The sequence below is a fragment of the Astyanax mexicanus genome, chromosome 14 (assembly GCF_023375975.1).
Source record: "Astyanax mexicanus isolate ESR-SI-001 chromosome 14, AstMex3_surface, whole genome shotgun sequence".
Lineage (NCBI taxonomy): Eukaryota > Metazoa > Chordata > Actinopteri > Characiformes > Acestrorhamphidae > Astyanax > Astyanax mexicanus.
In genome coordinates this window covers 18388797-18402481 of record NC_064421.1, presented here as the reverse complement: position 1 = coordinate 18402481, position 13685 = coordinate 18388797, and the positions used below count along the sequence as shown (strand labels likewise).

General features: G+C 36.6%; 1 protein-coding gene across 1 annotated transcript; it reads right to left on the bottom strand.

Annotated features, from left to right (window-relative positions):
* Positions 1-3698: 3698 nt before the first annotated feature.
* Positions 3699-13600, bottom strand: psma3 (proteasome 20S subunit alpha 3). The gene is made up of 11 exons (XM_015606540.3): positions 13395-13600; positions 12204-12286; positions 11865-11988; positions 9109-9210; positions 8686-8759; positions 8411-8483; positions 8214-8279; positions 7884-7930; positions 6949-7016; positions 6790-6854; positions 3699-4819 (listed from the first exon to the last, which is right to left on the bottom strand). The coding sequence occupies exons 1-11, from the start codon at positions 13413-13415 to the stop codon at positions 4775-4777; spliced, it is 768 nt and encodes a 255-aa protein (XP_015462026.2). The 5' UTR covers positions 13416-13600; the 3' UTR covers positions 3699-4774.
* Positions 13601-13685: the final 85 nt, after the last annotated feature.

Sequence of the window (13685 nt, the reverse complement as noted above, 5' to 3'; positions counted from 1 at the left end):
TAAGCTATGCAATAGTAAAAAAACTACAAACCATTGCCATTCGGCCTTAAGCCAAGTGTTTAATGTTATCTTATTTCAGTTTAGTTTTTGTTTTATTTCAGTACATACTTATACTGATGATAGTGTTTGTGCTGTAACTGGGTGTAGTATACAGTTTTTGTTTAAAGTTTACATACACTTATTATTGACATGAATATCATGGCAACATTGATGTAGGCTAAAACTACATTAAACCATTTTCTTGTTGGAAGACCATTGTGTCCAAATGTCATCTGTCTGGCTGATGGTTTAAGGTTAGTCTGAAGAATTGTAAGGTATTTTCATTATTTCATTTTTTTTTTTTTTTAGCAAAACAGCCCTATAGCATGCTACCACCATTATGCTTAACAGTCAGTACAGTGTTCTCGGGGTAAAAGGCCTGACCTTTACTCCTGTATACCTCTAGTCATTCTGGCCAGACAGCTCAGTCTTTTTTTTTTATATGACCTTAATGTTTCCTCTTTAAGGATTTTTTCTTTGTCCATGTGGTCAGCTGCTAACTTTTGACAAGCTGGAAGGTGTCATTTTTTGGGCTTCTTTCTTGTACAGCAGCTGTTCATGGCAGGCCTGTGCTTTGGTGGTTGTGAATTGTTTCTGACCATCCAATCCAGTTTCTCTCAGCTGAGGGTGACAGTTGAGTGGCTAGTCCTCCTAGTAACTGAACTGATTATCTTGATGTAATTTTTTGTATATTGAAAGGGATTCTAGAGACATTGCTGACTTTGTAAATATGCACTGTAGTCTGTGCTGTTAAAGAACCCATGTATATTAAGAGGTGCCTTCAGCTTTAGTCAATCATGATCACATGTCCACTGCTATAACATTCATATCCATAGTGAGTGTATGTAAACTTCACTAAAAATGTATACAGAAACTGATGACACAGTGTTGTACTGTCCTGAAAATGATGTACATTCTGATGGTGGGTACCTTCAGCACTGCTTTTATGATTTATATGTTGCAATCAGTAACTGCAACATAGTTCTTAATCAGGATAAAGCTAAATTCATGTTCTTTTGCAGAAAAATATTGACTTTGATAAGCTTATCGTCTCTACTAACAGCGGTACAAACATTTAAAAACAAAATCACAATGTAAAAGTATGTGGTAATCAAAGTATGCTGTATATTTAAATGGTAAATATTGTGTTTCAGTTATACTTATTAGCAAATATGAGAGTTTCTCGCTTTGTGGTATTTTACTGACATTCCAAACCAAACTCTTTCCACACAGATAGTAACCTAAATAACAGACGCATCTACAGTAATGTACTATTTCATATCTTTTGTATAAAATAGTTTGAAATATTTACAGTATATTTAATATACTACGATTAGTTGTTCATCTCACAAATAAGAGTCTTTACTCTTCATTCATAACTTCGCCGGTTTTGAATTGTAAATATGAAACTTTTTTTTGTTCTAAACATGCTGGGGCATTTTTCAGAATCATGTGCAACATCCCAGACTCAAATATTTAGGACTGTGGTTTCTTTGCTATGAGACACTTTTGTTGGTTCTTTTAGAGTTGTGATTAATTAATAAGACATTGTGTGAAATGTGTTATGATGTGTGGAAATTTTAAATTATTAAAATGATCAGGATTTTATGAACGCCATATCATGTGCCTGATGTTACTTAAGCTCAGCAGTATAATGTGTGGTTTGGTTTTAGTCACAAGATTCAGCATCTTTGTGGTGAGGCATTATCCCATATTATTAGGAAAGCCTAGCTTAACTGTCCTATTAAATTGATGTTAGGGGGCATATCAGGCAGTATGCTCACCTGACGTAGTCATATTCACGTGGTTTGTGTGGGAAATAGTTTTTTATATATATATTCATGTTTATGCTTAGCCATGTTGGAATTGTTTACATTACAACAACCTTTCAATGTTTCCACTTCAGAGGGGGTTCTTGTGCTTCCTGGTTTAAAAATTGTTCCTTCTATTAAACCCACACTTCAATGCAGCATGTGTATAATTCCTGTACTATAGTACAATGCCTTCAATATCTGTGAAAAGTGAATAAATGCAGTTTGTTATTTGACCAATTATTATTTTATTTTATTTTTTTCTTCATATATTTGGAAATGTTGCTGTTTCATATGTAAATTTGCTCCACATGTTGTCAGAATTTCAAATGAGAAGCTTCTGGGTTACATCGCTCCCTGAATCCTTTGGTGTACAGCAACACATGAAAACACATTAATTCTAATCTCTAACACCTAATTCTATCTTTCTCTATATTATGAAGTATTATTATATATTACTCTATATTATTTCTCTATATTAAATGTTCTTTTGAGTTTATTGTATGCATGTGTATGATGGAATATGTACATTTTATTTTTATATTCTGTGTATAGTTGCAGGATTTTACACAGTTGTGTTTACACATCAGTTAAAGCGTTCAGATTGCAGAGAAAAGGGGCAAGAGTGCTTCACTGTAACAGCTGAACAGTCTGCTTTGCATGTACAGTGAATTCAGCATAACAGGTTTTGGTACATCTTAATTTTAGGTAGTTCTGGGCCATATGACCTCAAATTAATGATGGTTAATTTACAATAATAAAAATGTATGTTTAAAATAATGGATATGTTTGTTTCATTGATAGTAGCTGCTCAAATTTCCCAGATGGCTCAATGTTGGAGTTCGTTATGTTGCTTTCAGGTCACAGATTGGACAGGGTGGAGTCATGTGACTAAACACATGGTAGTATGTTTTTAAGGGGGGCAGTATACAAGCACACAGGTGGGAAAAGTGCAAACAGAAACAAGATAATGCTATGGGCAAGATTAAGATTAGATGTTAATGTTGGTCGATCAACTGCACAGACTGTCAGCTTAACATTTATATATTAAATTGATTTTACAGGATATTATAAACTAACGTAGTTGTGAAATGATATAGGCCTTGCAGCACTGCTATAGGCATAATATCAGTGTGTTGGGGGTTTTATGGAGCTTAATATGTAGGCAGGGGACTATTATATATATTTTTTTAAACCACATTGTTGTCCTGTGGAAATGCCTATTTTCTATCTGCACATGGTCATAAATGATCACAAGAATGTTGTCTGGGGACCACAGAACTGTTTAATTTCAACAATGGAGACCTTCAGTTATTTGGTTAGGGCTCTCATGGTTTCATTCGGTATGAATTATGTCATCTAATAGAGCATCATAATTTTTCCCGGTTTGTTACAAATCACATTTAATGTATCTCTCATTCTTACACATGTACAAAAAAGGCCAACACCACACGTATGTCTTTTTCATTTCCTTTCTGTGTTTGCAGAACTAGTTCCTATATATAGACACTTGAGAAGCTGGTGCTTTTTTTGTGTGCGTTGTTTGACATTTTCCACTGGAGGGAATTTAGTTGCATTTTTGCCTTTATTTATCCATTTTTTGTACAGTTGAATCTTATCTTTAAAATGTGCTTATAGCTTGTTTAGTCCTTAAGACTTTACAGTTTGGCCCAAATCAAACTACCAGACATAAAAGGTGCCACATTGTATGGAGCAAAAAAAAGATGGTTTGGTTTGTTTGCAGCGTGTCTTTCTTTTTTTGAGATATTTCAGGCTTTCAGTCCAATAACAGGAAATAGAGGCTATTATAACACATTAAACAATAGAAAAGAAGAAAAAGAACCAGTGTTGTGGATAAATCAAGTTCTCCTTTATGGGCATGCGCCATCTGTTTCAGAAATAAATTACACTTGATGGGAGTCTGATTTTGGCAGGGAGACAGAATTCTGCACAACACCTGGACAGGTAAATTGCTTAACTGGCAACATACTCTCTTGACACCCAATTCCAATCAATGTAAAGTATAGGTAGACGCAGCTGATCACACATACAAGGGCGGTTAAAGGCCCATGAGCTGCTACATACTATTCATATTAATTGACTTAATGCTAGAACATCTGCTTCCTGTATTTATTATAAAGGCAGATTGGGTTCTGCTATTTGGAATTGCAGACGTTTTTTCATGACAGTTGTGCTCAAAGCTCTGCTGGGTTTGATAAAACAGGTGTGTAAACAGTTTGTATACTTCTCCACACATTTTAATTTGAACTCTGATTAAAGCTTTGATGAATATGGGCCATCAGTACTGTAGTTGTAAAAGGCAGTCTGTCTGATAAGTTATCTTGCACTTCACCATGTGCTTACTAAGCACTTCAATTGACTGCTATTATGCTGGTCAAGGTTACAACTGTTTATGGTTTCACACATGCTTAAATGGATTTAGCTTGGATTTAGTGTGCAGATGCACAACATGGAATTTAACAATGGCAAACCGTTGCTCTGCAGTTCCTTACACTGGTGGCTGGCACTACTGATCCTTAGTACAAGGTTCAAGTCCTTGCAGTGTATTACTAAAGACTTCTGTTTGTCTATAATCTTAACACTGTACACAGATCCAGTTTAGCTTTATTGGGCCTGATGCTGTGCTTTGTGTTACAGCCAATTACTCCACAAGTGATTGCATAATATGACTGATATGGTAAGTTATGTAGTACGTTACAATATAAGGCATGACACCAGTTTATACATTTTTTTATTTATTATTTTTTGTTTTAAACCCCCAAAAGTAAACATAGGAATCAATTTGTCCAACTTACTACAAAAACATATAAAAGAAATTACCAGTCAAGTTTTGAGAGCTGTCAGGGTGCATGAAAAATGTTATACATTGGGTAAGAAGAATTGTCTCCTGTTAGGTAAGCTGATTACATGTTGTCCTCATCAGAGTCATCCTCCTCTTCCAGTGAATCCTGTAAAGAACCAAAACAACTTTTAGTGTGTTTTATACGCGCCAGCACTGGTTTATATAAAACAAACTCTGGTGCAATTGCATTGTTATAGTGTGGTTCAGTAGAGATGGGCTCAAGCCCATGTCATTTTTGCCCCTACGCTTAACCCTACACTATCGTTTTGAATGTTCACACCTAGGGTAAAGGATGTCCAAATTCTTGTTGACAGAAGGCCAACGGGAAAATGCAATTTAACAAATTCTTAACTTTAGATCCTCATTACAGAGGAGATGGACAAATATAACTGTTGCATCATCCCCATCCTTTGAAAAGATACAATGCCCAAAAATGTTTAACTAGTCCAGCAGCAACCCTGTTGTGACAGGAACCAGGGTCATCTGCAGAGCACCGCTAGTATTCTGGTAATTCAAGGGGAAAGGTAACGCTCAAAAACAAGGGGTAGGTGTAAAAGTAGGAAATGGGATTGGGTCTTCATGTAAATGCTGCTTTTCTAAATCTGGGAGAAAGAAAGGAGAAAAAAATATGAAATAAAAAGCAAACAAGTAGACCAAGACAACCCAAGTGGGTGGGTCTCGGCCCGTTTCTAACTTCTGGTGAGAGGTTTGAACACAATATGAACCAAGGAATCTATAAACAAACAGCATAATGTGACGTCACAATAGTTGTTATAGGTGTTCTTGCAACTTGCACTGTTCACTCCTGCCAAATAGTATCAACCTTGACCACACTCTCCACCAAAGTCTGCACCTGCACCTGTCCGCTTCATCACAGGTACAGTACGTCGCCATACAGAGATGTTCATGTTTCTGTGCTTTAATACTTTTGATGCTTTACCTTGGTTAGGCTGTGTCCTAAACCACACATTATTTCATATACTATAGTTTTTAAAAACCGGTCATCTTGTTTTTAAAGTATGTGGCAATAAACATAAAACAATCCTAACATTCAATCAAAAATGTGTTTTAATACTGATCTCAAGAATACGTTACTTAAGGCTAGAGATAGAGATATACTTGTTGTTTGGACATGCTTTCACATACACAATTAGCTGCATCACACAGTAACTTGTTCAGGGACTTGCCTTTATGCTACACTTGTTACTAGAGGAGACAGACCAGAGATCACCGACCAAGTTTTAACACTGAACAGCTGTTCTGATGTGCACGTCACTGTGCAGCAATAAGGACAAGTTTTATACAGGTGGTTTCACAGCATTTCTTCCAAACGTTCTGCTACGCTGCACTGCATCTAGTGTTTTTGTAAGTACTGCACCTGCAGCTGTACTTGTCGTATTAATTTCTAAGGACATGCACAACTAATACCCCAAACACACACAGGATATGTGAGGCAGCCATCAGGCATTTGCAGAGATGTAGTTAACACCAACTAGATCTCTTAGCCTAATAAAGCAGGTTTATAAGACAGTAAGCCAACTATATTTCCCTTTTAGTAAAAAAAAAACTCCATTCAAAATGCTGTGTAGACACAGACTAGGCTTAATCTCTGTTTGGGAAACTGCCCCTAGGAGTCCAGGCATTGGAGTATAAAGTTGTTTTCTATGCAGTTCACTTGCAGTATATCAATTCTTCCTGTGTTGCACGAGCACACAGTGATCTAGTTGCTGTTCTCTACCTCTTCCAGCGCAAGACATCACATGCCTGCTTCAACCCACAACCTGCTGGATGTCTGCCCACTATGACCACAGTGCTGCAATATAAATCCTGCATGCTAGATAACGCGTGGATCACGCAGGAGCCGCCCTGTGCAGATCTCTACTCACAGCCTTCTGTCATAAGTCAACCCCCCCCCCCCCTTTAATTATGGTCTGATTATAAATGTCTGTATGAATGCAAATCAACCTCAACTAAAATGTATGAACGTGTAATTTTATCATCAGTTGATTGTCATTTTTGTAAAGCATAGCATCAGACACGGGAGATTGTAGAGCATATTATTTACACAGGACTTACTTTAGCATATTTCTCAGCCTCTTCTTTGATATCCTTAGGGACCAGCTCGTGTCTTCCTTTTGTGACTAGAAAAAAATAGAAATATTAATGCATTTTAATCAGAAGTCCATGTGTCACATGTTTATTTTTTATTTGTATAACAAAGATAGATTCTTTTACCTTCTCCAACCCAGCTGAGCTCCAACTCGAAGGCTTTATCTTTCACCTCATCGTGTACAATGTAGATTCTGTGAAGAGAATAGGAACAAAAAAAATCTCTTGAAAATTAGGTTAGTTTTTTGGGAATTAAAAGATTATCACAAACGCACAACAATTAAAGAGATAAATTGATTAAGTGTGTAATTTTTTTCTGCTACTAATTAGTGCTGCCATGCTTAAAACAAAGTGTCAAAGCAAGTCATAGGACATTAGGTACAGTTTTTGAACTGAGGTCAATAACTCTGGCGTAGAATCAGAGACGTATAAAGTAGTAGGAAAAAAGATGGGTAAAAGCACAAGTGCTCTTTCAAAAAAAGTGAAGTATAAGTGGAAGTGTTCTTTAAGCACCACACAAGTGGAAGCACTAAAGTATTCAACATTTTACACTAAAGTATTGCAATTAGTTTATTCTAAAATGTACTCATCAACACTGAAATTAAAAGCACAGGTATTAGTGTGTTATGTAGTTACAACAAAATTAGTCAAAAGTTAAATTGCAGGCAGGCAGCAGAGTGATATAAAAAAGAAAAGGAAAAACAACGTATCAGAGTAAAAGTAAACTTGTCAAAAATAAGTAATAAAGTAAAAGCGGAAGTAGGATTAAAAAATAAACTCCTCCAATAGATACAGATACAGCATTTTAGTAAAGTATTATACAAGTACTATACATCTTTGCATAGAATAGACCATCACTATACCAAATTAACAGTCTATAGCTATTGCAGAGTTTTTTTTTATTTTTTTCTCTCAAAACATTTGGTGCAACACCTCCAAAGATTTGTATTAAAGATGGTCCCTTTAGTATTGCACTGGTCCTGTGAGAAATTATTTACTATTTTACTGCCACCTTGTGGGAAGTAGCAAAACAAAACGGTAGTCTTAACTGTTGAACTTACATTTTTGCAACCTCCTTTACCAACTCTCTGCAGGTCATGTCTTTCATCTGTTAAAATAGAGAGGACATACAACATTAATAACGTAATGTACCAAAGTTTAGGAACAATTCGATGCAGCATGTAACATTTCTTGCCATCAATTGAGTCCCCAGTAAGGAGCAAATACAAAAAACGCGATAATGCTTTGACAGTTCAATATAATCAGAAACTAAGCATAAGCAAAAGACCATAAACAGAAAACTGCAAAAAAACTGCATAAACAGAAAACAAGCAAACCAAGAAAATCAGACAAAGAAAAAGAAAAGAAAGTCACAAGCAAAGAAGCCTCACCTGAAGTTTCTCAATTTCTGTTTTTGCAGCTTGCTTGGCTTTTCCAATGGCACACCCCCAGTAACCCTGTAAAAATACACAAAAAGATCAAAGGTTTGTAATAAAATCTACTTTTTAGTTAGATGTGATTTAGGTGATAACCACACTGAACTGGAAAATGGGGAAAAAAAAAAACATCAATGTTCAAGTTTTCTTACATATGAAATTCCTGAGGGGTCAACCATATAGAGCTGAGGACCATCATCTTCATCATGAGACCCAAGGATGAAACTGGAGAAAAACATTATAATAAATTTGACTCATACAGTTCATACATTTTCTAATAGTGAAAATAAAATCAGGACTAAATAATGTTCATTTATTGCTAAAAATATTCATTTTAAGTAAGAGTACCGTAATATGTACAATTTTGTTTTCTCCAAAAATTTTAAAAAATATATATGTATGAAAAAAAGAGAAAAAGTAGACATACCTGCATCCAAAAGGCCTTACTGCACTGTATAACGTGTAGGCATGGACGTACATAGCAACTCTGTCTGCCAGATGCTACATGGAAAAAAGGAGAAAAATCAATCATAAGGAATCTCCAGGAAATTCCAAGAATACCTTGATACTTTTCAGAACAGAAAAATATCAAAAGCAACAAACAACTAGGCAATATAAAAGTGATAATGCTATGATACATATAACATAATTACATATAATTGCCCCGCAATTCTGTCCCACACAATCAAATCAGTCTAATAACCACAGACAAAAAAGGACTACCTAGTGTAAACGCATGTGGCTAAAATCTTGAATGAAGTGGCCAAGCGTAAACAGGGTCCAACTTGTCATCTACATATCATCTAAATATTATCTAAATGTTATGAAAAAAGCCAGCTTTTCGGCATACCTTCAAGGGAATGTCATGGCCGTAGTTGGAGCGGAAGTTGGAGGCCTCTTCCCTCGCCACCTCAGAGAGAGATCTGGCATCTGCAAGCAGCCCAGCCACAGCCTGAAAGACAGAGAAAGTGAATCATTATTCAATACTCATATTAAAAAAAAAACTACACAACTCTAACAGTGAAACTCAGACATTCCAACCCCTCCTATCTGTATTGATATTTCAAACTAATATTTTCCGATTTATTGTGTGCTGAAAAAAGGACCAAGCGATTCTGGCTGCACTACTTTAAAGCTCATTTATTAGATACAATTAATGTTTTAACTAACCCGTGAGCATTTTATGCAAGGACCAGTTAGCTAAATAGAATAATAATGTGAAACAAATAAAAACTGAATTGCTTACAGTTGGTTGAAAGTTAAAAAGTTAAGTCAAATTAATGAAAAATTGGTTGCTAAAGTTCTACCATGGTGACTAGTTTAAGTTATAAATGAGGTGCATCAATATCATCAACGGCAGACACAGTGAGGAAAATAAGTATTTAAACACCCTGCAACTTTGCAAGCTCTCCAACTTAGAAATCATGGAGAGGTCTCAAAATTGCATTATATAGTGAGAGATATAATCTATTAAAAAATCCCAATGTATGAATATTTTAATATTTTATTTGTGTTACTGCTGCAAATAAATATTTGTACACCTGCCAATATGCAAAAATTCTGACCCTCAAAGACCTGTTAGTCCGCCTCTATAAAAGTTCACCTCCACTTCACTTATTATTCTACATTAGAAGCACCTGTTTGAGGTTGTTAGCTGCATAAAGACACCTGTGCACCCCACACAATCAGTAAGACTCCAACTACTAACACGGCTAAGACCAAAGAGCTGTCCAAAGACACCAGAGACGAAATTGTAGATCTTGGCTGGGAAGGGCTACGGGGCAATTGCCAAGCTGGTTGGTGAAAAAAGATCAACTGTTGGAGCAATTATTAGAAGATGGAAGAAGCTTAACATGTCTGTCAGTCTCCCTTAGACTGGGGCTCCATGCAAGATCTTATCTTGTGGTGTATCAATGATCCTCAGAAAGGTAAGGAATCAGCCCAGAACTACACAGGAAGAGCTGGTCAATGGTCCGAACAGAGCTGGCACCACTGTTTCCAAGGTTACTGTGGGTAATACACTAAGACGTCATAGTTTAAAGCAGGGATGGGCAACTGGCGGCCCGGCCCTCGTCATCACTCAGTGCGGCCCGCGAATAGATAAAAAATAATTTCATAATTAAAAAAAAAAAACAAAAAAAACGTAATTCTACTTTTGACCGCTAGAGGGCGCTGCCAAACAACCACGAAAATTGACATTGACATCCAGTCCATTGTGAGCCAGCAGGCCAAACCACAGCTCTCTCATTAGCTTCAATAAATGTTGGGCCTCTGTGGTCTAGTTTTCTGCTATTATTGAATGAGCTATTTGCAATCAGTTTTTAAATCTTTTTTGTTCTTTGTTATAAATGAGTTCAAATGCCTTTTGCACTTTTATAAGCAAATGTTTTGTCCTTGTTGCTTATGAAGGACTTGTTATAATGAACTTATTTTACACAGAGGAACTACTGTATTTGCAATCAGTTTTTTAAGCAAACTTTTTGTTCTTTGATATGAAGGACTTCCTTTTTGCACTTTTTTTAAGCAAACGGTTTGTCTTTTGCCGTATCAAAATGCATTAATATGCAGAAAATAGTTGTTGATAAATGTTGGTGCTGTAAAAATATAGATATAAATTCATATAAAATTTGTTCTTATTGAAAATCATTTGTAGCGTTTTTCATATTCAATTATTTGAAGTGCGAGGTCATGTGGCCCTCCAATGGTCATGCTGAAAAAAATGTGGCCCTCTCCATCATGGAAGTTGCCCATCCCTGGTTTAAAGTCATGCATGGCACAGAAGGTCCCCCTGCTTAAATCTGCACACGTCCAGCCCATGATCATTATTATGATCCAGAGGATTCGTGGGAGAACGTTCTGTGGTCAGATAAGACCAAAATAGAACTTTTTGGTCTTAATTTCACTCGCAGTGTTTGGAGGACGAAGAATGATAAGTACCATCCCAAAAACACCATCCCTACTGTGAAGCATGGGGGTGGAAGCATCATGCTATGGGGGTGCTTTTCTGCACATGGAACAGGACAACTGCGCTATATTAAGGAGAGAATGACCGGGGCTATGTAATGCGAGATAACTTCCCTCAGATAGAGCATTGAAGATGGGTCATGGCTGGGTCTTCCAACATGACAATGACCCAAAGCACACAGCCAAGATAACCACGGAGTTGCTCTGTAAGAAGCATATTAAGGTTCTGGAGTGGCCCAGCCAGTCTCTAGACATAAACTCTAAAGAATTTTTTTAGAGGGAGAACAAAATCTGTGTTTCTCAGCGACAGCCCAGAAACCTGGATATTCTGGAGAAGATCTGTGTGGAGGAATGGGCCAAAATCCTGGTGAAAAACTACAGGAAATGTTTGACCTCTAATTGCAAACAAAGGCAACTGTACCAAATATTAACATTGATTTTCACAGGTGTTCCAATACTTATTTGTCGCAGTAACACACAAATAAATTATTTAACAAAAATGTATTTATATTATATCTGTCATAGTGGACATGCACCTAAGATGAAAATTTTAGGCCCCTCCATGATATGATACTTATTTTCCTCACTGTATATACATGTGTAACATCGTTTATCAGCATTGGCTCAGAATACAACTTATACCATTCCAACATGACGATCAATATTGAAGATGCGCTTGTTGGAGCCTTGCTCGTACAGTTTTGATAGGACCAACTTCTCTACTCCAAACACTACTCCATCTTTGCAGCGGATTCCAATCGCCGTGCTGCAGGAAAAAGCAAACAGATACCTTGACGTTTCAGATTTAGGAAAAAAAAACATTCTGATAGCGTTGGTGAAATCATTAGAAATCATTTGACATTATTTATACTGCGAGAAAAAAACTTGGATAGAACCAAGACTCAAAATGCTTAACTATCGTCCTCTGGTCGACACCAGGGTGAATAGCACAGAAAGTTTGCGGGCAAATGTGAATCTTACCTGCTATTTTCTACTGCCTTCATAGCATATTCAACTTGAAATACCCTCCCATCTGGAGAAAAGGTGGAGGCAGACAGATCATACTGAAATAGGAAAAAAAAGAACATACATTGTGGTTAATGTTGTTTTAAAGAGAAGCCTTACACACAATATTTGTACATCAATATACAGTACCAGTCCAAAGTTTGGACACACCTTCTCATTCAATGAAATTCAAGGTATGTTCTACATTGTAGATTAATACTAAAAACATGAAAACAGCTAAGGGACATGTGCGGTATTCTGGAATAAACAACAGCAAAAAAAATGGTTTGGCTTCCACAATCCCCTGACTTATTCTTGTACTTTATCTTAGTAAGGGGTGTGCCATATCATATCGTATGCAATAATACAATTTATTTTCATTTTGTTCCAGTAGTATAATCTTAAAATATATATATTATTTTATTTGTATCGTTTCACGAAAATACTATGAAATATCGTGATGCTGTATTAGGGACATATGGTCCGCCCCTAATGGGACTGGAATAAAAGTGTCAGAGAGTTGTATTGTACATTTAGTGTCTCTCATTCTTTTATATTTATAGTTTTATTTTGCTGTGCTTGCTGTAACTTTTGGGAAAGAGAGTACTGTAACTGTATTAATCAATGTTTATCTAGCTATATATATTTATATATAATGTAATCATTATACAGTGGCGCTGGATGTTTTACTGTAACCTACAGATAAACTTTAAACTTCCTTTAAAAATATTACTTTCACTTTTGTTAGCTTAGCATCTTAGCTTAGCTTAGCTAGCATGAAGTGTCTTGTCATTGGGGCTAACAGCAGCAGTAGCGTTAGCTCCATCATTCATTGTTAGTTAGGTAGCTAGTGTGCGGTGACTCAGCATCAGAGACATAAACGAAAATAAAACTTCAGCATTTAATCACAAATGTATCACTAATTTAACTAATTTAATAACATACATGTTACTGAATAAACTGGACTGAAGTTCCTCCTAACCCTGTAAACTCTTCAGTGGAAGCGATAGGTAAGCAGTCTGGTCATTACGTTAAGCTACTCGGTAAGTTAGCTAGTTAGTGTGATAGCGACAGTGCTGTACGGAGACTTCGCTCAAACCCTGATTTAAAGCGATTATTCTGTATCTGTATGAACGAACGGATACCGGTATAAACGCGGTAACTCACCCCAGTCCCGATGGAGCTCATGGTTTTAAAGCGGTATCTGGTTGAACTGAGAGAAGCAGTGCAGCGGGTCCGCTAACTCCCTACAGCATCGGCTAACCACAGCGGCAACACTACTGCAGCCCCTTCACACCGCAACAAGCCGCTCCCTGATTGGACAGCGCTGTCCTCCAATCACAGCGTGTGAAAATACCCGCGTGTGAAGAAGCTCTAGTGAGAAATCCATGTTTCATAATAAAAGTCTCTCATACCAAACTAAATGTCCTATCTTTGTCTGACAGACGTATTTTGTAA

What these genes read in the sequence shown, in the direction of transcription:
- psma3 (XM_015606540.3), bottom strand. Translation starts at nt 13,415, where the DNA reads ATGAGCTCCATCGGGACTGGG. An exon ending in GTAAGGCCTTTTGGATGCAG is followed by an intron (nt 8,484 to 8,685) that starts GTATGTCTACTT and finishes GTTTTTCTCCAG; the next exon opens with TTTCATCCTTGGGTCTCATG. An exon ending in GTAAAGGAGGTTGCAAAAAT is followed by an intron (nt 7,017 to 7,883) that starts GTAAGTTCAACA and finishes TTCTCTTCACAG; the next exon opens with AATCTACATTGTACACGATG.